A 25,945-nucleotide genomic window follows, 5' to 3' on the forward strand; every position below is an offset into this window, starting at 1 on the left:
GTCCAATGTATTCAGTTGTGTGAAGTTTCACCGTGGTACAACAGCAGCTGCCCAAAAAAAAGGCAAAATAATTATTAGGCACAAAGACAAGCACAACGTTAGCACTCTATGCACCATTCACAATGAGGCAACGGTCAGTGTTTGTGTGAAGGGAAATGTGGAAGTCACTAAGCCTTGTGCTGTGGCAGCCTACAAACACCACATGGGGGAACATTGATTATGCAAGCTACCAAAAATTTAAGAAAGGTGCACAAAAACAAACATTTCTACTGCCCCGATTGCATTGGTGGCGATTCACAAAATATCACACAAAGAATGGGTACTAAATCTGTCAGTACAGCAGTGGACACTCCACATGCTTTTACCTAAACATTTTGGTATTTACATGACTCTGTTAAACATAACATTTTCTTGTTAAAAAAAAAAAAAGTTTTCTGGGGGTAAACAATGCCAAGGAGGCTGCAGGTTGGAAAATAAGAACATTTAATCCATGCCCATAGAATTTTAAAGACGACTGCCTCATAATGTCCCTGTCCCAATGATGTATTTGATGAAAACCTCTAACCCCCTAACTATCCATCCATCCATCCATTTTCCAACCCGCTGAATCCGAACACAGGGTCACAGGGGTCTGCTGGAGCCAATCCCAGCCAACACAGGGAACAAGGCAGGAACCACGGCAGGGTGCCAACCCACCGCAGACCCCCTAACTACTGCTGTTACAATAAATCACTGGCCGCAGTGGATGCAGGTTTTCATTCCAGTTTCATAATTTGAACCCATTTGTTTGCTTCTAAAGCAGTAGGTTTTTTTGGCTCAATTCTAGTTACCTCACTTGTTTCAGTTCAGAACTCTCAAATGCCCATTTTAGATTTAAACAACTGTTCAAATATTAATGGTGTCCTGTTTTTTTTAACCTGCCACCAGTTAATACTGAAATCCAAATAAAGAAGCCAACTGCTCTCCACCAAACTTGGTCCCATTTACAATGGCAAGTGTACATCATGAAGCATCGGTTAATAAAATGTTTAGAAATAAGAGAGAAGAGAAAGAGGAAGACCATGAAGTGCAAATCTGTTCTCCCTTATTGTAAATTTTCTGTACAGTACACACTTTGTTCATATTGCTCAAGAACTTACTAGGCCATTCAATAATGGGTACAGAACAGAGGCCACCTTCCGCGCACTGCATCCCTCTTCAGAACTGCCTCAGTATTTCTCACACTACATGGGTCACTTGCAGTGTGCTATGAGCTTGGGATGACCCTGTGCTTATCTTGTTTTAGTACATATTTACAGTAACAAGACTAACTTTGATTTAACAGATTTAGCACAGTGTCAGTGTGCCCCATGGCTGCAGGCTAAAAGTGGATCAAAACTAAGATGAAGTGCAGTTGCAATGTGTGTGAGATAGAGAAGAGCATTCTAACAGACTCCTTCATGAACAGGTCTAACAGATTTAGTATACTGAGTAATGTTACAAAATGAATTTTGCTTATATTAGACAGTTACAGACATGAAAAAGCACATATATGCCATTAACATTTTTTGAAACCTTTATATAATAGATGGACTGAAGCATAACAGAATAACTGAATCAAATATATTTAACTCAAAGCCAGAAAGACCAGCAAAGCATGGGAATATTTACAGTGTGTAATATAAGAATAGAAAAATTGAGATCAACATACATTTACCCTGTAATCTTTACTAAAAGGATGCAGAATCCGTTTCCATTTAAGAAATTGCTCAGCCATCGGTTCAGAAAGTGCAAATTGAAAGATGCTGCCAGTTTCTTCTAATGCTGTGTTCCATTAGGGTTCTGTGGGGGGGTTTCTTTGTGAGTGTCTTCCAGATCTGATTGGAGACACCTCATAACGTCTTACTTAGCATCTGTGCCCTACTGTGAGGTTTGTGCTGTGATGAGCCATGCTCTTTACTAAAACTGTCCCACCTCTCACTAGGTATTTCATTTGCTTCAGTGACTGTTGGATTAATTCCGTTATTAGGAAAAGCTAGGCACATAATGAATGCCAAGTATCAGCTCCTCCGTGTTATCTACGTAATTGGGAAACGAGTTACAGCAAAACCATACTAAAACCCCTACAGGCCCTACGGGGTATAATACATAAATGTATACTCTATGATCATCACATACAAAAATAAAAACAGGCCAGGGAGTGGTCTCCAGAGATTTAAGCCAGCAGTCACTTGTACATTAGATTGAGGGGCAGCAAATTTTTTTTTTTTTTTTTTTTTAACTACCAAGAATTTTTAACAGTCACTTGAGGCCATGTCACATTATGCAACTTCTCCAATGATTTTCAGTCATCTAGTGTGACATACCTAGGTGACACAGTCCAAATGGCCTTCAATTCACTCAGGTTTCATTCTGTCTTTAGTCGTGGGGCGGACTTTGTGTGCATGAGAGGGGGCAACCAATGAATGCTCATCTGGAAGAGTAACAGATGCAATGCAATGATGAAAATTAAGGAATGCGGGAAGTTTGGACTTCACAAATGGAAAAGCACCTTGTCTGTCTGATGTCTCTTTAAAAAAAAATAAATTAACATCCCACAATAGAATTGGGGAAAAAATGGCAGAGATTGTGGCTGAATTCCCCATACCTGTCAACCCTCCATATAGCACTGGCTCCATCAGGCAGGATGCTATTGGCTGTCACAAAACTGGAAGGTTGGCGTGTGGTTGCTAAATTTGACACACGCAGTGATATTCTGTGGTGTAAACTCATGTGGTGTGGCAACATCATCAAAAACTGTAGTTGGCAACTCTAACAAACCCAATGACTAGAAGTTGCATAAATGTGACATCAGCTTAAAAGAATAATACACCGACCCCAAAAATGATTTTTTCTTCTTTTTTATTTTGATGTTGCGTGTTTTCATGGCAAAAAGACATAACATTTCTCAAAGTACAGGACTCTATGGTGGCCATTGCTGGACAATATCCAACGGTGTGAAAAATCTCACGCTACTCATGTGTTATACAATCCATGTTTCTTAAGCAGTCTAAGTTCAAAACATAAAATGCATGCTCTTTTGCCAAAACAATTTTAAAAGTTACTTCTGGATTAGACAAAGCAAATCACAGTAAACTCAAAAATATGAGAGCCACTTTTTGAAGCGAAGACCTGCCCCTACCCCTTTCCCTCATTCATTGGTCAAGAATTAAGTCTTCAATTCTTTAATATTTTATCTTGTACAATGAGTTTTCATGAACTGATTTCTGCATGCTTTGAGCATTCAAATGGATATGGATTATGCAACATGATAGATAAGAATGTTCTGCTTTTTGTCCATTGACATTTTCCACATTGTTTGCTGTTGTCCAGTGTTGGCAACCATAGAGTCTCATTTAATGACAACCATTCTGAAGTCCTTTTTTCCAAGAAAGCAAGAGATTACATTGTTTTCTTGTCCATCTCTGTAAACTATATGGACTAAGTAGCATACAAAAACATGCTTTTTTGGGGGGTTTGCGTAGTATTCCTTTAAGCAGAAGACTTGCTTAAAAGTCACTTTGCTACTAAAACTGAACTTGTGTTTCATAAATTACTCCAATCTGACAAATTTTAACTTTTTTCCCCTGTCACACAGCCCTTATCAGGCCCAATGCAAAGTAAAAAGTGTGACCAGTGCCACATTTCTTGTAATAATTTTAGGTTTCAAATTGTATACCCTGTCACAACCAAATACTTTCTACAACTCCAAGTTCTCAGAAGCTTTTCTCTCCCAGTTATTAAACATATTTGCACACAAATAAGCAAAACTACAGAGGAAGAAAATAAAGATTCAGTCAAATTTATTTAATGGAAAATAAACATAAAAATAAAAATAGTAACAGACAGAAAAATACAAAAAAAACGAACAAAAACAGCAGCACGTGGTGACAAATGAACATCTGAATGTAGGGGAACAGAACTGCTGACATTCACTCATCAAAAAGGACAGACAGTCACACAATCCTACAAACACGCGGTCATTTTTTTCCCTAAATGTCTCTAGATATTAGTACAAGTATTGTGTTGCAGCTAAAGGTTTTCAGTGGTTTCTATACATCCGAGTTTCCACATGCAGGTCAAACCTTGGAGTTAAGCCAGACCACAAGGGCACCTCCTTCAGCACATGGAGATGGTCACATTGATCCCCAAATTGCCATTCTCCGCAAAAAGTTGTGCAATGCTTGTATCGAAGACTAGGCAGTCACTGTTCATGATTGCGGTGGAAATGCCCTCATGGATTGACCTTGGAGTTGCCTCCCAAGTGAGGCGCCGACGGTGACCATTCAGCTCTAACCGATAGGCAAAGTTTTCAGCCTGCTTACGTGTTCCTATGAGCTGTACAATAGCAAAGAACTGCTGGTGACCATCATACTTCTCTTGTTTCTCCAAAACCAGCATAAAATGGAATCCAAAGCACGACTGCATCATAACCCAGTCAACTGCTCCTGGAAGATTAATGTCTGTGGCGAGGAAGACTATGTCTTCACCTTGAAGCGTAGTGATGGACTTGTGTTGATGCATCAAATGTGGCATGACAGCGTCCAGGGAGCCCTGCCATTTGCATGAAGCGCCAGGACAAGGGCAGGAGTAGGGCCTGAACTCACAGAGCTCCTCATGGTCCGCTTTTTCAGTGTGTGGCAACGTGATCTCACAACCAGATGAGGCATATTTGCAAGGAAACAGTACAGAATTTGCAACCTTCTCCATTGCCAAGTTCCGAATGGAGCCAAGTGGACCACGACACGTTGGGCAGCATGTGAGTTTTGGGCGGCAGTTGCTGCAAACCAGGTGGCCGCTCTGACACTGGAGAATTGGTGGAAGCACATAGTCAAAACAAACGGGGCATTCAAATAAGCTGGCCAAGTCATTGTTGCAAGCAGTGGTGCCAGTGAGGGCAGGCACTTTCTGAGATGGTGCACACTTTGACGTGCCCGAAGGGAGGGCTGTGGCAGTCTGGCGATTCATTTCTGTAAAAGAGAAGGAATGGAAAAAAAAAAAAGAAAAAAAAAAAGTAAGACAAGAATGAAAATTCAGACCAAAAAGTATTCATTCAGCTTTACAATGAGGGAGTGAAAAGTACCTCGGCAATTCAAAAATGATAACACAAAGTGATGACGAGCGCAGTGCTTCTTAAAATGAAATAAAGGTTATGATACTGAAGAACTGAACAGATACTTGGCTAAAGCCATGACCACCAAAACACTTCTCAAACAAATGTAGCTAATGGATTCTGTCATACTTATCTCAGGGACGGTGAGCATAGTGGCACAGCAAGTAGCATTGCCAATTCATAGCGACTGGTCTCTGGGTTGATTTGTGGATGGGGTGCTGTGTGTGTTCAATTTGTACGTTTTCCCTGTCTTTTAGTAGGTTTCCTGTTAGGGTTTCTTTCGGGTTGAAAGACATGCTCATAGGCAGACTGTCCACTGTAAATTGCAGCTCAGGTGACAATTTCTTTGCCCAGTGATTGATATTGTACCCACAGTTGGTTTCTGCTGTATAATTTCTGCCTCTGGCAATTCAGGTATAGAAACTGGTTGGAAACTGAAAAGCTGACATAATGAAAACAGTAAAAATGTCACATTTTCACAAGCTATTCCATACTTACTAGACCAGTCAATCAGTAGCACCATGAACATGTCTGTTAATTCTTAATTTTCTTCTAGACCAGTTTTTCAGTTGCTTCTTACTACTGCATACATTAGTTATTTTTAAAACATATGGCTAAATATTACTTGTACCATGAAAGATTCATAATAATTCTATTATGTTCTCATTCTCCAAGTGAGAATATGAAAGTATGCATGAACCCAGACTGGAAAACCAATAAGGTGCAATGTAAGAGGATATAGACTAATGGATAATTATACTTTCTAAAATAATTTTCACCGGACAGATTTGTAATTTACTTATGTAGCTCATACATCCACAGACCACCACCTAGAATTTCAATTTCATTAATATGGGGTGTGCACTAATACCACACATCATGTCTTCTCTGCCAGAGTTATGAAACATCGAGTGAACAAAAGCATAGCTTCCTCCCTGTCTGCCTCCCCAAGCCCACTTAATTCAATGTGTTGACTGACCTAAAAAAAAAAAAAAAAAAAAAAATGCCCGGGGAATATTTTATACCTCCTTATAGCTATTTTAACTTGAAATGAAACCAGAAATTAAACTATGTAGACGCAATAATACCATCAACACTGCATGAAAGAACCTAGGGAATTAATTCCAGTATACAGTTCAGGGTTTAGGGAGAAAATGCCAGATCAATAAAAAGAACTGAACTCCCAAAATTCTGTGTATTTTTTTGAGGTACAGATAAATATGCATCCAATGTGTTTAGTACTTAAGTATCAATATACCATGCCATGGGACACAAAATCACTATCAAATTTGCTTCTGTTTTGGACACCAAAAGCTTGCTATACAGGCAATATTCAAAGTAAAATTATTAAACAATTATTAATGAATTTATTGGCAATGCAGGCAGACCTTTCAGATACTTTCATTTGTTTACAGCAGGGTTTTGAACTTTAGTCTCAGGGCCTCACTGTGGCTACAGGTTTTCATCCTAATAATCCATCTTAATTAGACTCTTCCATTATTAAGATAAGATGCCATTTCCTAATTTCTATTTTTTTGTTGTGTTACTCCAGAAGTTACAAAATGGTTATGCTAAACGACTACCAGAAGTTTGTGTTAGACAGGGATGCATTCTCACTTTATAGCTTGCTGTTCAATGATTGGTTCTTTAAGTCATTATCTGCTAATAAGAACACAAAAGTCACTGCTGCCTATTAGTATTCACAGCCATTTGCCAGAAAAAAAAACAAATTAAAAAGAAAATAACATTGCTTAACAATTAGAGCTTTGGCAAAAAAAGGCTTAATTTCTTATAAATGTGAAGCTCACACTACTACACTTTTCTAAATGCAAAATACGAGCAGAAGAAAAGATCACCAAATTATACAATGTGATCAATTTAAAACTAAAAAAACCTGCAGCTTCTCAGGACTTCACTTGAGAACTTGAAAGCCCCCAGTATATAGCATGCAAACACTAATGACAAAGCAACAAAATAAATCAAAATGAATAACTGTGCAGGAAAGAATACGGCAAAAACTAATTAACAGAAAATACATGAGTACAGCTTTTAGCAATTTACTATGAAGCAAAGTGCAAATATTATAATAAGGAAAAATTACATGGTTAATTTTGATGCAAACGTATTTGTCAAGTATCTGTTAGAACTTGTTAAATAATCTATTTCCATTAATCAAGAGTTGTCACAGGTTGGCATTTTTGGTCCAGATCCTCTTAAGCAAGATAAAAGAGGAGACAAGTTTTCTTTTGCTTTAAAACATAAATGTTAAATCTGATCTTTTAATGTCTGTTTAAACTGGAAGATAATACAAAATTTCTCGCTCAAAGTACTATTGTGATAAAAAAACATTTGCCATCTGAGGCATACCGACTTGGATTAATAAATTGACATTTACAGGTAATATTTATGAAATCTTCAATCTGAAGGAAATGATAATCAGGTAAATGGGAAGGTAATGCCAACATAGTCTTTAAAGATATTAACATAGGGATAATAACTGACCAAAACTAAACATTTACTGTGCCAAGTTATTATATTTCAGAATAGAGGTGTTGATGAAGACTAGAAGCTGAACTCAAATGTTGAAAATTAAAACCACAACAAACACTGCAAGAAATGTTCAATGGTACTGTTTATAAATGATTGAAGATTACAGAGTTAGGATGATTAACTCTTTTAGGGCTAATTTTTTTTTTTGTTTCTTTTCTCCCAGGGCTGAATATTTTTCCAAAAACTAACTTTTTTTAAAAAAAAGAACACAAAGCAATTGAAATCAACAAAAAATATTTCCTTTTGACAAATGTTACTGTCTTGCATGTTGTATGAGCCTGCACACTCTATGATTTCACATACATATCACATACATTTTACACAGCAAAGTCCTGCAAAGTCTGATCTCGCTCAAAGCAGCCAATTTCAGTCATTGCCACATTGCATTGCTTACAATACGTGTTGCTTTGGTGCCTACTTTTCAATTGTCTGTTGCTGCACTCTCTCACATATATTGTTAGTGTGTACTGTAGAGAGACAAGTCACCCATTTGCCATCGTGCCATGCCACTGCCACCAAGTTATCCACCCGCATAAAAAACGTATTGTCACCTCTTTTCATCTTCAGCCTGTCTGGCTTCAACTGTGAAGCCATGTGTATCCTGTTCACCCTCACTGTGCCACAAGCTCCAATTCCTCTGCTCTGTAGCTCCATGAACAATACTGGGCATGTATAAAAATTGTCCAAATGTACACAACATGACCCAAATGTTCATAGCCCTGAAGCAGCTCCAGCACAACCTGACTTGTCAAGGGACAGTTCTCTCTTTGAAAGAAATACTTTCCTGTATAAGTAATTACTTTAAGGCAGAAACCAGTGTTTGCTTCTGCCAGTACAAAATCCTTTATGCCATACTTTGTGGGCTTGTCTGGCATATATTTGCAGAAAAAAAGGTGTCCCTTTTATTTTATCATAGATTCATGCACAGACAAATCACAGCCAGGCTGATAAAATTTTCCACAATGTCAAGCAGGGGCTGAACTTTATGCACGACGTTATGGCCTGGCTCACCCCATGGTATTTGCTTCTGTTTATTACAGAAGTGAATAAAACTTTGCAGGAGCACGTACCCATCATCACGCTGCATAACCTGTCCAAAGCCACCAGAGGACAAAGCATGTTTGGACCAATGCTCCCTGAAGTTATATCACCAGTTCTGTCCCGTCTCTATTTGTAATGCCACAGCATGCTTCATCTCGTCTTTTGTTGTGGGTTTCCACTTTGAAAAACGAGAATGCAATGCAAGCGCAGCCCGCGATTCAAAAAATTTCTCTGCCTTCCTGTTTGTCTCGTCTGACAGTAGCTGAAAAGCAGCATCAGGAGAGAGCAGCCTGAAGTAGTCCAGGAGCGGGTGATCTGTCATGTCCAACAGCAAGCCATGCCATCTTGTGAAGTCCGGTTGCTAGTTCGGCACCTACGGATCAATATCTGTGTATTCCTTCCACGTGAACCTTGCCGTAGATGCATCGGCTGCGCGAATGCACTCATCTGGCAGCGGATCAGCTGGCGCGGCATCGGCTGGTGTCCGATCAGCTCATGCCGGCTTCTCACTCTCTTGTTCGATCTCCTGATCACTGTCAATAAAATCCGATTCTGAAAAATCAGAGTCCGACTCCGCGATAATGCGCAAAACATTGTCTGCCGAGTGTTTTCTTTTCTGCACTCACTTCGCTCTCTTGTGACATGTCGATGCCACCTTGTCATTGTTTACATTTCGCAACTCACGCACACGCAAGGATTAGTTGCTGAGTCAAGGAGTCTAGCATTCCTCCAAGCACAGAGGGAATGCCTGCGACGTGACAGTGAGTTTTGTCGCCATTAACAGCTGATTGTCGCCCTCTATTCCTGGATGTCGACTTTTGTCGACATTCGCCCTCAAACCCTCCTGTCGACAAAAGTCGACATCCGCCCTAAAAGAGTTAATTTGGTTTAAATTAGTACTTTTTATACCTTCCATATGTGCTAGATCTACACACTGTTCAAGTTTCTTACCACAAAGTAATTAAAAAAAAAAAAAAAAAACACAACAGGTCAGGATATAAACTTCAGACAGCTGTCATAGCTGGTACATTCAAATTCACTAAACCACTACCAACTAGATACAAGGTAAAAACAATTTTTAAAGTACAAGAAATGTGATAACAGAACAGATGACACCGATGTGATTAATATCAGGCCACTTAAGCCAGGGGGATCTGAAATGTTCAGATGACAGCCGAGTCTTGACAAAATCTGTATTCCTCTCACTGTCTACCCTTGAATGCTATACTGTTCTCTTTTTTGTAACTGTGCATACAGACAAACTAGTTACAGTGGCCAGCCTATGATGCTAACATAAGGCATATGGAAAACATTAACAATTATCACTTTAACAGATGGATTTTGACTTTTGCAAATGTGTAAAATAGTGATTCTTCTCTTGCCTCACATAAAAAACAGCCATGTTAGGCACAAACTGTTTCATAGTTTTTCCAAAAATTTTTGTATAAAACTAGAAGTCTACTGAATATCTTGATTATGCACTAGCCTCACCTCAATTTAGCACAACTATACCACTAACCTTAATTTATATTTGAGACAAACAATCTTGACAGAATAACCCCTGGTTATTTTACTGTATGGCCATCTGCAAAATGTTTTTACTGAGTGTGCACCACGTGATACAGTAATTCTTTCCAGGTATTTGCCTATCTTTTTTTTTTCAGAGCAAGAAACATAACCAAGTAAAAAGTCCAAGAACTCTATCATTGTTGGTTTTAAGGATAATGTTAATGAATCAAATATTAGCAAATTTCATATTCTGATTATAATATGATGTCCAGATTACCAGATGTTAGCAGAAATATACTGCTCAAAAAAAATTAAAGGAACACTTTTTAATCCAAGTATAGCATCAAGTCAATGAAACTTCTGCTAATTAACTGACCAGATCAATATCCCAGAAGGGGTTGTTTATCAGTTTCAGCTGCTTTTGTGTTAATGAAATTAAGAACAGGTACATTAGAGGGGCAACAATGAGATGACCCCCAAAACAGGAATGGTTTAACAGGTGGAGGCCACTGACATTTTTCCCTCATCTGTTTTTTCACTAGTTTTGCATTTGGCTAAGGTCAGTGTCACTACTGGTAGCATGAGGCAATACCTGGACCCTACAGAGGTTGCACAAGGTAGTCCAACTTCTCCAAGGTGGCACATCAATACATGCCATTGCCAGAAGGTTTGCGGTGTCTCCCAGCACAGTCTCAAGGGCATGGAGGAGATTCCAGGAGAGCTGGACAGGGCCGGAGAAGGTCTTTAACCCATCAGCAGGATCGGTATCTGCTCCTTTGGGCAAGAAGGAACAGGATGAGCACTATCACAGCCCTACAAAATGACCTCCAGTAGGCCATGACCTTCAAGGTGCCATACAAGATGAACTTTCTTCAATCTCAGCATCAGAAACTAGGCAAGACACAACTCTGAAGGGGCAATTGCCCATTAACAAGCTCGCACACAGACACACACACAAACACGTACACTAAGCAAACACATTTTTCTCTCTACCAAGAATGAAGATGAGGAAAGGCAACACTACTATAAACACTTAACAATTCAAGATATCCTCTACTGGTCCTTAAATAAACCCATCCCACAGATTTAAAGTATTTCAAGACAGTTGGCCATTTTATATAAACAAACAGAACACTGCTTTTGCTGTACTTTACCTATGTGGGGAATAAATTTTAAAAAGCTGATACTTTGCACATTAAATAAAACCATAAATGTTTGTTAAGTGTTTCTTGAAAGCACAGCATTTTTCTATTTTCATATAAGAGTAATTACCAACAGCTCAATCAAGTACAGTTGTTTACAACTACACTCCAATGTGTTCTCAAAACTAATTTACTCACAGATTCAACTTATGAATGAATAGAGCAAACAAGCAAGCAGAAAGCACACTGGTGTCAGTATTACTGGGGAAAAAGTACAAGCCACAAAATGGAGTGGCACTCTCTGCAGAAGAGTCGGGTTACAGTCCCACCTCCAGCCCTCAGCAAAGCCCCCTCTCCTTGTTTGAAACCAGACAAAGGAGTTTGGAATGGCAGGGGCACATCGCATGTTTAACTGAATATGGCGTTTCAGGCTGCGTCTGAGGATCTATGGCAGACAGACCATATGGGGAAAATGGTGGTAAAGCAAATTATTTAATGACTTTTGTCAGCTATAACAGCGCTTTTGAATGACTAAATAAAAATATCAAAAGTTGGCTGGGCAAAACCAAAGATATGCATTTCACGTAATAGAATACTTCACATCAGGGGTAAGCAAGTTGTTAGTTGTTCTACAGCCTACAAACTTAACAGCAAATCACTCTGCCTGGTGAATGTTTACATTTCTAAGTCAGCACTTACACACAAGTCTACAAACATGCGCAGAAGCAAAAATGATACAAGTATACCAGTCTGACAGCATGCATGATATACACATGTACACAATTGCAAAAAGGAAGCCAGCAAATGCTTAACTGGGCAAGTGTTAAATTCCTAAGATACAAGATGCTGTATACAAAGTGATATGTGCAATTTCAGTCAGAACTGACAAAGAAATCTATTTTAATCTTTTCAAACTGAAAGTAATTTGAATGCAGCTTACTATAGTCTGGATTGATTTACACTGGCTATATTTAAAGAAACATTTTCATACCAGGAGCCTTTACACTACACCTATATCCTAAGGAACAGTAAAAGGACAACAAAAGAATACTGTATGCAGAATTAACAGCGTGGCTTTATGGTATTTCAGGTTCTCTCTTACAAAATTTGCTAAGTTTCAGTTTAGTTTGTAGGTACATTCATTACCTGTCTGCAAAAGGTAAAAAGTTTAGATTTTGGCAATAACAACCTAATTCAAAACCACCACAGCATGTTCAGACTTTTTTGTAAAAACAGGGTGGATACCTAGATTGACAAGGACCACAGCTAAACAAAGCTACACATTCTGGTTTGGGAAAGAATACTGCATATTCTTTTTGACATCACAAGCACAATTTGAACATTACTCTTCATATTCAGTTTATACCATTAAACTATAAACAGTCTATAACCTAAAGTATATTAAACATTAATGCCTTAAAAGGAATGGAATCTTCAATGTTCTGAGAAAGAAGGAAAAACATAAGCATCACCAATCATCTTTACTCCAAGAACATTATACAAGTACCAAGTGTAGAATTACTTCTTTAGTGTTCTTTCCAAACATATTAGCTCAGAAAAACAAACTATTGCCATAATAATGCTAGGTGCAAAGAATTAGAAATGTTGATGTTCTTTCAAAAATACAGGATGTCAACAGTGTTAATAGTTATCCAGTTTACGTTTTTTTCTTTTTTGGTTAAATGTTAATCCTTTTTTTTTTTTTTTAAAAAAGAAAAAGGCTCCAAGGTGAGAACACAGAATCTACAAAGTAAATAAAACTTCCAGCACACAGCATGAAGGGTATTAGTACAGATCATTGTAGTAAAAAAAAAAAAAAAAAAAATCCCTACATTAAAACTTTTTACCTTCTGTTTAAAATGTTACTTAAAGCGTGCAGGTACACACCATACAAATGAGTGTGGGGTGTGGGTGTGTTAGGGGGTTAATGCAGGTAATGCTAAAAGATTTAATTTGGACATGGTAGTGTGCCCAACCCACCTACGAGTATATGTGAAAAAGAAAACCTGCAAGGATTTTCAAATCCTATATTGAGGAAGGATCACATATGGGTCCACCCAAAACAAGTTTAGTCACATAACTAACAGCCAAGTATAACAGTGATGCTGAATGTACACCTTGGTTTTGTTATATACTGAGGTGTGGCAGTCAACAACCCAAATGAGATTCAAAGCTGCTAGTAAGAAACATAGTTAGAATGTGCCAGAGAACGCAGACACAGTACAACAACACAAAGTAAAACACTGCATGGTCTGATGAATTCCAGATCCTCCTCCTAGGATCCAGATACGAGAAAACATCCATTCATCCTAGTAGGTGTCATCAATTCAGACAGTCAGAGGCACTGCAATGGTTTGGGACAGGTTTTCAAGGCACACATTTAATATTTTGCTATGGGCAGGGCATGCAGTTAAGTATTTTAACAATATATTCACCTTATTTCAAATTTTCATGGTTGTACTACAGTCATCTAAAATATGTCTTATTTAGTAGAATACTCCTCCATATCACAAGGCCAGGAAAGCCCTGGAAGTATCCAATGAACACAGCAGTAAATTTAGCTTAACTAAGAGGCCTTGTCAGTCACCAGAACTCAGTCTAACAGTCCAATCAAGCATTCACAGGATGAAATGGAACAAACTTTTCAAAGAAATTCACTAGTTAAATTGCAACAACTATGCGACACATGCCACAGTTTAGACCATTTGGCAACTATATACAGTAGTCCAAAGAACTCATACCAGTCTAAGGCTACATTTGTAGGGCAGCGCAACTGTGATTTCTTCACTTATGTGACACAGAATTCACTGTTTTAGAGCAGGGCTTGAAATTCAATGCAGAATTGTGCGTTTTCCACACATATATTAATCCGCAAAATTTAGATTTTTTTTAATGTACAAATATTTGGTAAGCAAATTATCTTGCTTGTGGCAAGAATATAACTTTTTTAAAAATCACATTTAGTAATTGTGCCTTATTTGTTACTTTGAAGTATTTTCTTCATTGTTTGTTTTGTTAAGTTCACATGCACAGGGTGTATGTGTTGCATACACAGAGTGTGCAGCTGTGGAATTTGACAATCTGCTTAGAGCTGCGCAAGCGCTCCACAGGAGAAGACAACACGGCCAGCACAGGATGTCATTTTTTTCCCCCCAAAGCTGCACCTTAAAAGAAACTTAACTAAACTTTGTTAAATTGAAGGCTAAAAACAGGCCAAAGTACAGTCTTGTGCTCAAATCAATACAAAAAAAAAAAAAAAAAGACACAGGAAGTGGACTTATTGTTTAGCAAATCAATTTGCAAGGTTTCATCCTTTTGGTTTTTTATTTAGACAAATATGTGGCTGCATCATGACACATACATTTTAAAGGAATGATGATTACAAGTATATGTGGTGGACTGACTGCCTTTAAATCTGAATCTGAAAAATAAAATCAGTGACACACACAAGATAAACAATGCTCAAGGATAACTTTCAAGAAAAATAGTATGTCAAAGTCTGACACCTCTCCAACTCTGAAAAGAACATTTCTGAAAAAAAATTGAGGACTTTGTAGGATGCCTTTCACGGTGATATACCACAATTTACGTTTGCATTCTTTTATGGTCCTTTACAAATGTTCTTTGGTATTGGCTGCAGTTCATGGTAATCTCAGAGCAAATATGTTCACTGTCAAACTAGTTTATATAAAAAAAACTAGTCAGCCATTCTCAAAACAGCTTACACGGATTCAGAGAAACAAGGGAGTTAAAAACCTATCCTGGCAACATACAGGAAAAAGGCCTGGACAGGAAACCAGCCCATTGCAGAGTCCACTCACACACATTCAGGGACCGTTTAACCAAACCTGCAAGACTTTGAGAATGGCAGAGGAAAACTGGAGTACACAGAAAAACAAAAACAGACAAGTGGTGATCATGCAAACTCCACACCGACAATCAAGTACTGGATTTGAGCGGAGTATGCTGGGTCTGTAAAGTGGCGATGCTAATCAGTGTGTGCTACTGTGCCACCTGCTAAGAATATTTCAAGCAAGTATCTCCAATTTCTTACATTGATACCAATCATACTTATAGCCTTATGCAGACAGCTCAACTGGCTTAAAGCTGCAGAAAAATTATAATCCGACAGGAACACAGTGCAGTATGGGTCAAAATAAACAATTACTTATTTTTCTTCAGTATATTTTACTTTCTTTGGATATTTCTGCACGTCTGACTTTTTGGGTAAATATAAACGAATTCCTGCATGCAAAATTGAACAATTTATGCAAAGTTAAAATTGTAGAAATAAAACATTTGAAATAGTGGCTGATAACTGTATCCACTCAAAACTTTACAAAACTACTTTAAAACATCGGAAAGAACATTTGTTGCATTAAAAAATGTCTGATATATTACTATCAAACTAGTTTTTAAATAGTGGGTTTTGACACTCCAGCCTCTTCTCCTTGCTTTCATTTACAGGTGCTGGTCATAAAATTAGAATATCATGACAAAGTTGATTTATTTCAGTAATTCCATTCAAAAAGTGAAACTTGTATATTAGATTCATTCATTACACACAGACTGATGTATTTCAAATGTTTATTTCTTTTAATGTTGATGATTATAACTGACAACTAATGAGAGTCCCAAATTCAGTATCTCGGAAAATTAGAATACCAATTAAGACCAATGCAAAAAAAGGATTTTTAGAAATGTTGGCCAACTGAAAGGTATGAACATGAAGAGTATGAGCATTTACAGCACTCAATATTTAGTTGGGGCTCCTTTGGCCTGGATTACTGCAGCAATGCAGCGTGGCATGGAGTCAATCAGTCTGTGGCACTGCTCAGGTGTTAGGAGAGCCCATGTTGCTCTGATAGTGGCCTTCAGCTCTTCTGAATTGTTGGTTCTGGCGTATTGCATCTTCCTCTTCACAATACCCCATAGATTTTCTATGGGGTTAAGGTCAGGCGAGTTTGCTGGCCAATCAAGAACAGGGATACCATGGTCCTTAAACCAGGTACTGGTAGCTTTGGCACTGTGTGCAGGTGCCAGGTCCGTGTTGGAAAATGAAATCTGCATCTCCATAAAGTTCGTCAGCAGCAGGAAGCATGAAGTGCTCTAAAACTTCCTGCTAGGCGGCTGCGTTCACCTTGGACCTCAGAAAACACAATGGACCAACACCAGCAGATGACATGGCACCCCAAACCATCACTGACTGTGGACACTTTACACTGGACCTCACGCAATGTGGATTCTGTGCCTCTCCTCTCTTCCTCCAGACTCTGGGACCTGGATTTCCAAAGGAAATGCAAAATTTACTTTCATCAGAGAACATAACTTTGGACCACTCAGCAGCAGTCCAGTCCTTTTTGTCTTTAGCCCAGGTGAGACGCTTCTGACGCTGTCTCTTGTTCAAGAGTGGCTTGACACAAGGAATGTGACAGCTGAAACCCATGTCTTGCATACGTCTGTGCGTGGTGGTTCTTGAAGCACTGACTCCAGCTGCAGTCCACTCTTTGTGATTCTCCCCCACATTTTTGAATGGGTTTTGTTTCACAATCCTCTCCAGGGTGCGGTTATCCCTATTGCTTGTACACTTTTCTCTACCACATCTTGTCCTTCCCTTCGCCTCTCTATTAATGTGCTTGGACACAGAGCTCTGTGAACAGTCAGCCTCTTTAGCAATGACCTTTTGTGTCTTGCCCTCCTTGTGCAAGGTGTCAATGGTTGTCTTTTGGACAACTGTCAAGTCAGCAGTCTTCCCCATGATTGTGTAGCCTACAGAACTAGACTGAGAGACCATTTAAAGGCTTTTGCAGGTGTTTTGAGTTAATTAGCTGATTAGAGTGTGGCACCATGTGTCTTCAATATTGAACCTTTTCACAATATTCTAATTTTCCGAGATACTAAATTTGGGACTTTCATTAGTTGTCAGTTATAATCATCAACATTAAAAGAAATAAACATTTGAAATACATCAGTCTGTGTGTAATGAATGAATCTAATATACAAGTTTCACTTTTTGAATGGAATTACTGAAATAACTTTGTCATGATATTCTAATTTTATGACCAGCACCTGTACTGACAGAGTCTGACATCCCATCTTGTGCCAAATTTAAGGGGGAAACTAGCTGTAGCAGCAGCTGTGGAAAGAAGGCTGTAATATTGGACAAGACACACACTTCTAATGCAAAAGAACAATAAAAATGAATAAGTAATTACATCACAACATGCTTCTATTTTTTTTTTTGTTCTTTATTTCGCCTTATACAATTTCTTGTATTAGGAATTTGGTAGTTTTCACATACCCCTTGGGGTCAGAGTCAGCCATTGTACAGCGACCCTGGAGCAATTACAGGTTAAGGGCCTTGCTCAAGGGCCCAGCAGAGCAGTGGTCTTTTTGGCAGTGACGGGGATTCGAACCGGCAACCTTCGGGATACCAGCGCAACTCCTTAGCCTCAGAGCCACCACTCCGCCCATCTATGCTCATGCTTGTGTGTGTGTGTATATTATATATATACACACACACACACGTATGTATGTATGTATGTATGTCTAACTCTTATTGAATTAAACCAAATTTCAGCAGAAAATTACTGTGATAATATCTTGAATAAAAACTGGTGACGATAAATACCAAAATATCTAAAGTCTGCCAAGTGATGGAGATTGTGGAAATGGCACACATGCTTGCATGTCAAAATGTACAGTAGCAATATGGTTATAAACACACAAAATCTGCATCAATCTTAAAATATAAAGTCGTTATGGAGGATGTCCACATTGGGTGTATCTTTATTATTATCTGTATGTTGCACAGCTTTATGCTATATGCTGCAACTTCGTTATGATGACCATGTGCACTTGACTACCACCAACATCATAAATTCCGTACATTTACTGGCTATAGAATAGATACATTAACCAAACTCTTGGGAAAAAAATGCACATCATCAAATAACAGGTGAAAAAATTTCTGCAAACTTAGTGACAAAGAAGCAGTCCGAGTGCTTATTCAGAGGGGTGACCTCCAGACGAGACTTCAAGGGTAGAAAAGCATTAAGCATTGTTATTTTAACAGACACGTGTACCATGAAGAGAGGATGATACATCAATACATGTCTATTACAACCCACATCAAATTGTCCTTTTTCTCATGCCTCTAAGGGTAAAATGCATAAACACTGCAAAATTCTTGAGCACCAGAGTTAAAACATATCCTCCTGCATTGCACTGTAACAAGTAAATCCAACATACTATCTCCTACTCACCACCAATTACATTCAATATAGAGCAAGACAGGAATGGTAAAGACTTATAAGATTCCAAACAACTGGAGGAAAAGTATGAGAGACATTTTAACATTTGCATTAAAAATTAACAAGATGACAAAAAATGCTTAGCAAACTATCCAAAAAAAAAAAAAATCTAATGTAAAGGATTTTTCAATATTCAAGAATACACACATCAACGATTTATAAATATTTACAGTCTAGCAACATCCAGCATAAAGCTGCACCACAAACAATACAAACAGGAACAGAAAAATTGATACAACTTTCCACTGTTTTAAAGCATCCAAAGGACAATGGAGTCTCAATGGAAAAACAGCCTTAAAGCATGCAAAACGAAAAGTCAATAACAGCACCTTAATTCAAAAAATGGCTTCTAAAATTGTAGATCTATTAGCACAAGATAATGTAATGTAAGGTAAGGTAAGCAGCTGAAATTCCAAATATATTCATCACGTGGCGACTTTAAATATTGGAAATCTGTATATTATTGTTTTTAGGCAACTTAATGATAATGTACTGGATGTCTAACTTCTGCCATGCACCAAAGGATTTCTTAATAAGGTTATGCTCTCTGCAACCCTGAACTCAAAAAGCAGCTTTGATCTGGACACATTTAGACCAAAAACAATTGAAAAAATTATAAACATTTACATTGTTTTGATCAATGTTACATTCAAATGAACGCCATAACATGTAAAGTATCAGTGTAAAAACACTTAGGATCCAATTCATTTTTTACTACAACAAATGCCTAAATTAAACATACTGTAATAGTTTCAGAGAAGTAAATTAAAATGGCTCTTTATCCAAAATGAAATTATAAAAATCTGAACCAAAAAGAGAATGCTAATGTGCACTGGCACACACTTGCATTTGCAGTCTTGTTTTAAACTATATTAACTGCAAGGATGCCACAAATGCATTATGGATCATCTGTAAATAAAATAAAAAGTTTATTCTAAAAACAGCTAATATGATTTAGACTTTAAAACTGGAGCATAAAAATATATTGTATATATTGATACAGGGTCACGGCGAGTTACAGCCTTTACAGATAAGACGACCTATAGCAAAAAGCAAGCCTGGATGCAATACCTCAGTGTAATAAGAAAAACCAAAGAGAACATACATAGCTCACACAGACAGTAATCAGAATAGGAAGTGGAGGGGGGTTAGCCAAACAAATAAGTGGAGCTGTGAGACAAAAGAGCTAACCACTACACTACTTTGACTTTTATGGGGTGGTAAAGATTTTTATTTGGATAGGGTGCCATGGTAGTGCATTGGTTACAACAACTCCTTAATGGATGCAGTATCATGTGCTTAATTCCCAGACCTAGTCATTGTCTGTGTTGATTTTGCACACACTCTTTTGACATTCACCAAAGACTCTAAAAACTTGATTGGTGTGGTAGTAGTGCTGGGCGGTATGACCAAAATTCTATATCACGGTATTTTTCAAAATGATACTGGTTTCACGGTATTCAACGGTATTTATTTCCCGTGCATGAGTGGATGTTAACCACGTTTTCTACTGCAATTTCTGCAATAGACTGGCTAAGAATAACCTATTCCACTGTCGTTACAATTGCACAAAAAAAAATTTAATGTGCACACACATTAATACAGGTTTGCATGACCCCGTAAAGCGATAGTTTTCAAGGGGGTGGCACTAATGAAGAGAAGGAATCACATTGCATGACAGCTGCAGTCAAAATATAGAACCTTTTTATTGAACAAATTTAGCAAACAACTTAAACTATAATTTTGACAACATATTTTCAACCATCCAAACAGGCATTTAGACTTAGTAAAATATCCAGAGGTGCTCGTCAAAAGTTGTATTGCACTGAACAGGTCTTAGAAAAGGAATAAATAGTAAATATTTTTTGTAAACCAACTACACTTTGTTAATGTTACCAATCTCTGTCCACTGACATTAGCTATATATGGATTGTAATTGTGTTGGTTATCTCGATCCACCACTTGCTTTTTTTTTTTGTTGTAGGCAGTACCTTTGGCAAACGTGTCTGACTCGAGTGTCCTCTAGCTTTTTCAGTTTTACCTGAGGACATGGAGGGAGCCAATCTTAGTTCCATACATTAATGGTACACCAAAGCATGTTTGCGGCTAGGGGGAGTGCAGCAAATTGCTTGTGTTGCCACCTCCGGCGACAACTTTAGCAGTAAATAGTTGTTTGGTCTACATCCAACCTTTTAAAACCAAAGTATCTCCAGACAACAGACACGGCTCCTTTTTTCGGCAAACGTTCTTCCATGTCATCACGTTCAACTTTATCATCTGCTACAGCTTCAGTTTCTGAATGTTCTCCGTCTATTTTCATCGCTCAATACCTCCACTAACGCATGTACTCCATTGCATGCGTGTTTAGCGGTGTAGCAGTGAAAAATGTCCCCCCTTAAACAGTTTTCCACTGCACCACTTTCCGAACATTGTTTAAGCTATTTAAACCAGTATTGCGGAAAAATCCATATCATAACAAAAATAAAAAACTTTTCGGTATGAACCGGTATACCTCCCAACACTATGTGGTAGGAGCCTGTGATGGGCTAATGCCCTGTTCAGGGCTGATTTCTGCCTTGCATCCAAGGCCATTAGGGCATGCTCTGTCCTTCCACAACCCTGAATTGGGTTTGAGAATGGAATGCTTATATTTGTTTGGACATACAGATAGTGCTACTGAATAAGCAGTCTGCTAAACAACAAATGTCTTGAATTAATGAAGGCACATGGTCAAGCAAACTTAAGAGTAAATGCACAACTCAACAAAAAACTTACCTCAGCAGCCACATTTCATTCTCTTTACATGAATGTGCAAATGACTTTCTAAAGAAAAAGTAACATTTTTCCAAAAGATGTAAACTGCTATTGAATTCTTTGGAAATCATTGCATGATATACACAGATGCATACTGACTCACTCTCCAATTGCAAAATGAATAATCATAACTTTCTCAAATACATTTAAAATTAAACACTAAAGAAGAGAAAGTGATCCTAAAACCAAATGAATAGGTCACAAATTAAATTCCAGAAAACCAGCTGCAACTGATGTAAAAACCATCTGAAATACTGATCAACAACAGTATTACAATATATGAATGGGCAAGATGAAAATGAACACTTAATTTACAAGGTTAGAGATTTAGTCTGAACTGTCTTTAGGTAACCTGCATCCTTACATTGAGAAGAATTACATCAATCCAAATGGCTCTTCACTCGGTCCATTATAAAAGGTCAGGCCATGACTTTAACTTGTGCTCTTATTACCTTTGAAATTACTTTAACGACGGCACTGATACCCAAAGACCAGTGCCTTCATTTGGTAAAACAATGCAATGATCACTCAAATTCTAAATCTAAAAGCTCTTAAACTGAAAAAGCTACCTATAAAAACAAGCATCAGCATGATATTTATACTGGCCAAGACAACAGCCTTACTTGTCACCTGCTGTCATGCAATATTAATTAATCCTTAACTCTCTACAAGCACATCTCCTAAGGCTCCAGAGCTGACTTGGCTATAACAGACACAGAACATGGATGGAAGACGAAAAAACCACCACCACATGACTGCAAACACCATCTCTCCATATGGCTACAAAAAGGACTTTAATGGCAATCCATTTCACTTTACTGTGATGCTCCTGAATCAGACATTTTACAGGGAAACAACTTTAAAGATAAAAAGGTACTGTACTACAGAAAAAAGGCAACACTGGATTTCACAGAAAAACAAAATCCCAACAACGTCAGTTAGATATATCATCTTTCATACAATAACTACACTTGAATTGTGCTTAACAAGTCAGAACAAGTGAAAAACACCAAAAAGGCCATCTATTGACATTAGTATATAAAACATTGTTGACTTTTACAGCTTGCAGCTCATGTGCATCTTTTTCCAGTAGGCACCATGGTCAAATGTTAATTTGCAAACCAAAACAGTGTTACAGGTAGCAACTTGTTTGCATAAAGATATGTGATGTAAACATGAGAAGAGGTGCTACCAGTGGATATCGCCATCACAAGGGTTTTCAGCTCCAGACTTGGAGATGTCAAGTGAGCTTGAGACCCCCTGTCCTATCAGAACATGCTTGCTGATTGAATTGGCAAAGAAATGATTCTAGTCTAAAGCAGAAGAGTCGTGTGCATACAAATACACTCATATGGATAAAGCAAACAGTTCACTACTAGGGCTAATTTGTGGAGTTCACCTTATACCAGATATACCACATGCTAAACTCCACAGATGCATTCTGATTTGCAAACCACTTGTGTTATAATTTGCTTTGTATACCAATTATATTAAATAGAGTACTCCACCCAAAAAATGGTAATTTTCATATGCTATTTACCTCAATGTAGCTTGTAGTGACTACTGAGGAAGATTTATTGATCTCATGAAAAGAGATTTTAGTGGAGAAAGTACATGACAAACATTCTGATTGAACAGGACACAACAGTAACCAATGCTGGACAGTGGCAAATGTGAAACATTTATGGGAAAGCACCTTTCCTGTTTAACTTGTACACAGTTTTTGAAAGTACATATTACTAATATTTTAGCAAAAAAATACATGCATTTTATACATTTTCAGCATAAGAATGGATAAAGGACATGTGAGGTACGAGACACAAGTTACGCAAGATTCTCTCTTCTTTTTCCCTCCCATGGATGTTTTTCCACATTGTTTAGCATTGATTATTGTTGGGTCCCATTCAGTCAGAATGTTTCACATACTCTCTTCACTACAACATAAGATTAAAAAAAATTTCACACCCATAACAAACTTCATATGCTATGGTAAGTAGTAAATAAAAATATAGTTGGGAGAAATATTCGTTTAAATATGAACAGAGCTCTCCCATAACAACAGTTCAATCTGCAACACTTAAATTAGTTTAAGTAGGTGTGCAGGGTCATTGCTGTCACATGTACAGAGTACAGCAATATTCTTACGTTATAGTCTACTTAATTAACTTATACTTTTGATCTACCAATTAAATTAATGTACTTCCAATTTCATTGAAGAGATGCAGAAGCTGAACAGTGTCTGCTAATCTCTCCTCTTGAGTGTCTTTGGATGGATTAAAGGTGCATAACATGTCATCTTCAACCTTTTGGGAGTGGGTCTTAGAGGGCTGGGAACACTGGTCAAGAACTGAATGTCAAAAAATATTTGTGGTCAGCAACCTTGAAATAGCATACAAAAACCCACTACACATGCCTATATTACCTATGTCCATTGTTTCAAAGTTTTGTGAAAAGGTGCCAGTTTAAACCCCTCGTTTCCATTAGGGGGTGAACCCCCAGGATCAGATGATGTGGTATTAACAACTTCAAGTCATTCTGATCATTTCTGCTAAAGACACATTTGTTTACTCTTTACCATAAGAGTGTAATTTCCTACACAAAATATGGTCCAAAAAAGGCCCATAAAAAACCCTAAAATCATTTTAAGGCATTCATAAGTAGTTTTTATGAAAAAGAAAAAAAAACAAAAACTTTGCAGTAAACCCTGAAAATACAACTTCGTATACCATCATATTCAAGGCCCATAAAACAACTTGCGTCTCATAATTATAATAAAACCTAACAAAAAAGACAAAATACACAACTTGGTCCCCTGTAATGCCAAGAAAAGATGTATATCAATTTAAAAGGTGACTACACATTAAAAAGATCACCGTTTGCGCCTTGTACTGAGTGCTCCCCTATCGAGACGGTCGTGAAGGCCAGTAAAGACACGCTCATCACTTAGGATTTATTTTTTTGCTGACATGTGCAATATCGTGGTGGCTTCGAAATCCTGAACACAAAGTCCTCTCAGAAGTGTGTAAGTGAGGGGACACTTGTGCATTTCAAACCAAACTCGGGATGCCCGTCGCCGGCGGCCTATCCAGACTTTCACTAGTTGCAGTTCGCAATAAAACTTGTCTGGAAATGTCTGCTTGGCTTGAATACTCCCTATTGCAGTGGTGATCGTCAAATAAATACACTATGTAATTCAAAAAAAGGCAACGATCTTGACATGACACCGGCAAGGCAAGTGCAATGCGAGTTTTCTGCAAAAATGTGATTAAGCTCCTAACACAATTTAGATGGGGGAGGAGAGGTCTGCCAGCAAGGACGAAGTGGATGAGCTTTACATGACCACGTAAAGGAGAAGAGGGGGAGATGGCTGAATTGTCAGAAACACACAGGAACCAAAACGAGGTGGTTGCGTCTGAAAACAAACCTTTACGAAACCGTTGTACAAACGGAACAATACACAGAGCCCTACCAGCTATGCGCCATGTTATCCAGAACGAAGAAAACTACACACAACCTTCCGAATTGCCGAAGCTTCGCCAGCCAAAGGCCACAGCCCATCAGGACAGAGATGTGGCCATCCAGTGTGCAGGCCTTTCGGCGTTGCGCTTCGCCCTCCGTTGAAAAGGCCCCATATGAAAACACGACGCCGTACCGCGCCTCTAAAACCGCTCTTCACTGCGGGACTCACCTCCGTGGACACGCGTCCCCACCGTCGACGGCCTATTGTTGGATTTGTTTGGCAGCTCTTCTCCTCATCCACCTGGTCGCGCGCCGGCTCACTCCCGCTCGCGCGCACAGGGAACCTTTCAGACAAACGATTAAGGGCAGCTGCTCACAGGATGTGCCCCGCCCCTTTGTTCCCGATGGCGCCTCCCCTCCGGCGCCGACTCCGCCTCGGCGTATTTCTCTCACAAGACATAAAGAAGCACGATGTTCATTTTTTGCCAATGTTCTCATAAGAGACACAAAAGCGTGAGGGGAGTGTTATTATTTTAGCGTGCTCCCTGTGTTGTTTGGAAGGTCCTCCGCCAATTTTTGTACTACGAAACTATTGTATGTGACCTGCTATGGACCCTTGGTAATATAAATTCAAACATGTATTCCATCTATCCATTTTATAACCGTGATATGCAGTTGAGGGTCACCTGAATGGGGCTAGTTTAGAGACGTCTATATAAATCACTCACCTGTGTCAAAAAAGTTTGGTCAAACAAATAATATTTGACTTTAAGAGGGAGAAATTTGCATGGTTACCTATCAATGTTCTGGGTTAATATGCAAAAATTGTAGCAAAAAACGAATACTTAGGTACTATCCTAGATAATAGTCTTAATTGGAAAATTAATAACAAAAAACTTACACTTTAAATGTACACAGCACTTATTTCTCCTCTGTCAACTCTGACTATTTAAAGTGAACAAGAACCTCATCTTCTCCTTCTGTCC

The 25,945-nt window shown here is 38.3% G+C and overlaps 1 protein-coding gene across 2 annotated transcripts; it reads right to left on the reverse strand.

The window, feature by feature from the left end:
- Positions 1 to 3,804: 3,804 nt before the first annotated feature.
- On the reverse strand, positions 3,805 to 25,342 carry siah1 (siah E3 ubiquitin protein ligase 1). Of its 2 annotated transcripts, none has more exons than XM_028809256.2 (2): positions 25,189 to 25,342; positions 3,805 to 4,988 (listed from the first exon to the last, which is right to left on the reverse strand). In XM_028809256.2, the coding sequence occupies exon 2, from the start codon at positions 4,984 to 4,986 to the stop codon at positions 4,138 to 4,140; it is 849 nt and encodes a 282-aa protein (XP_028665089.1). In that variant the 5' UTR covers positions 4,987 to 4,988; positions 25,189 to 25,342; the 3' UTR covers positions 3,805 to 4,137. The 2 variants fall into 2 exon arrangements, with proteins under 2 accessions (XP_028665089.1, XP_028665090.1); XM_028809257.2 differs by lacking the exon at positions 25,189 to 25,342 and adding an exon at positions 24,970 to 25,120.
- Between the last annotated feature and the right edge of the window lie 603 nt (positions 25,343 to 25,945).

Source organism: Erpetoichthys calabaricus, chromosome 9 (genome assembly GCF_900747795.2).
Source record: "Erpetoichthys calabaricus chromosome 9, fErpCal1.3, whole genome shotgun sequence".
NCBI classification, from domain to species: Eukaryota; Metazoa; Chordata; class Cladistia; order Polypteriformes; family Polypteridae; genus Erpetoichthys; species Erpetoichthys calabaricus.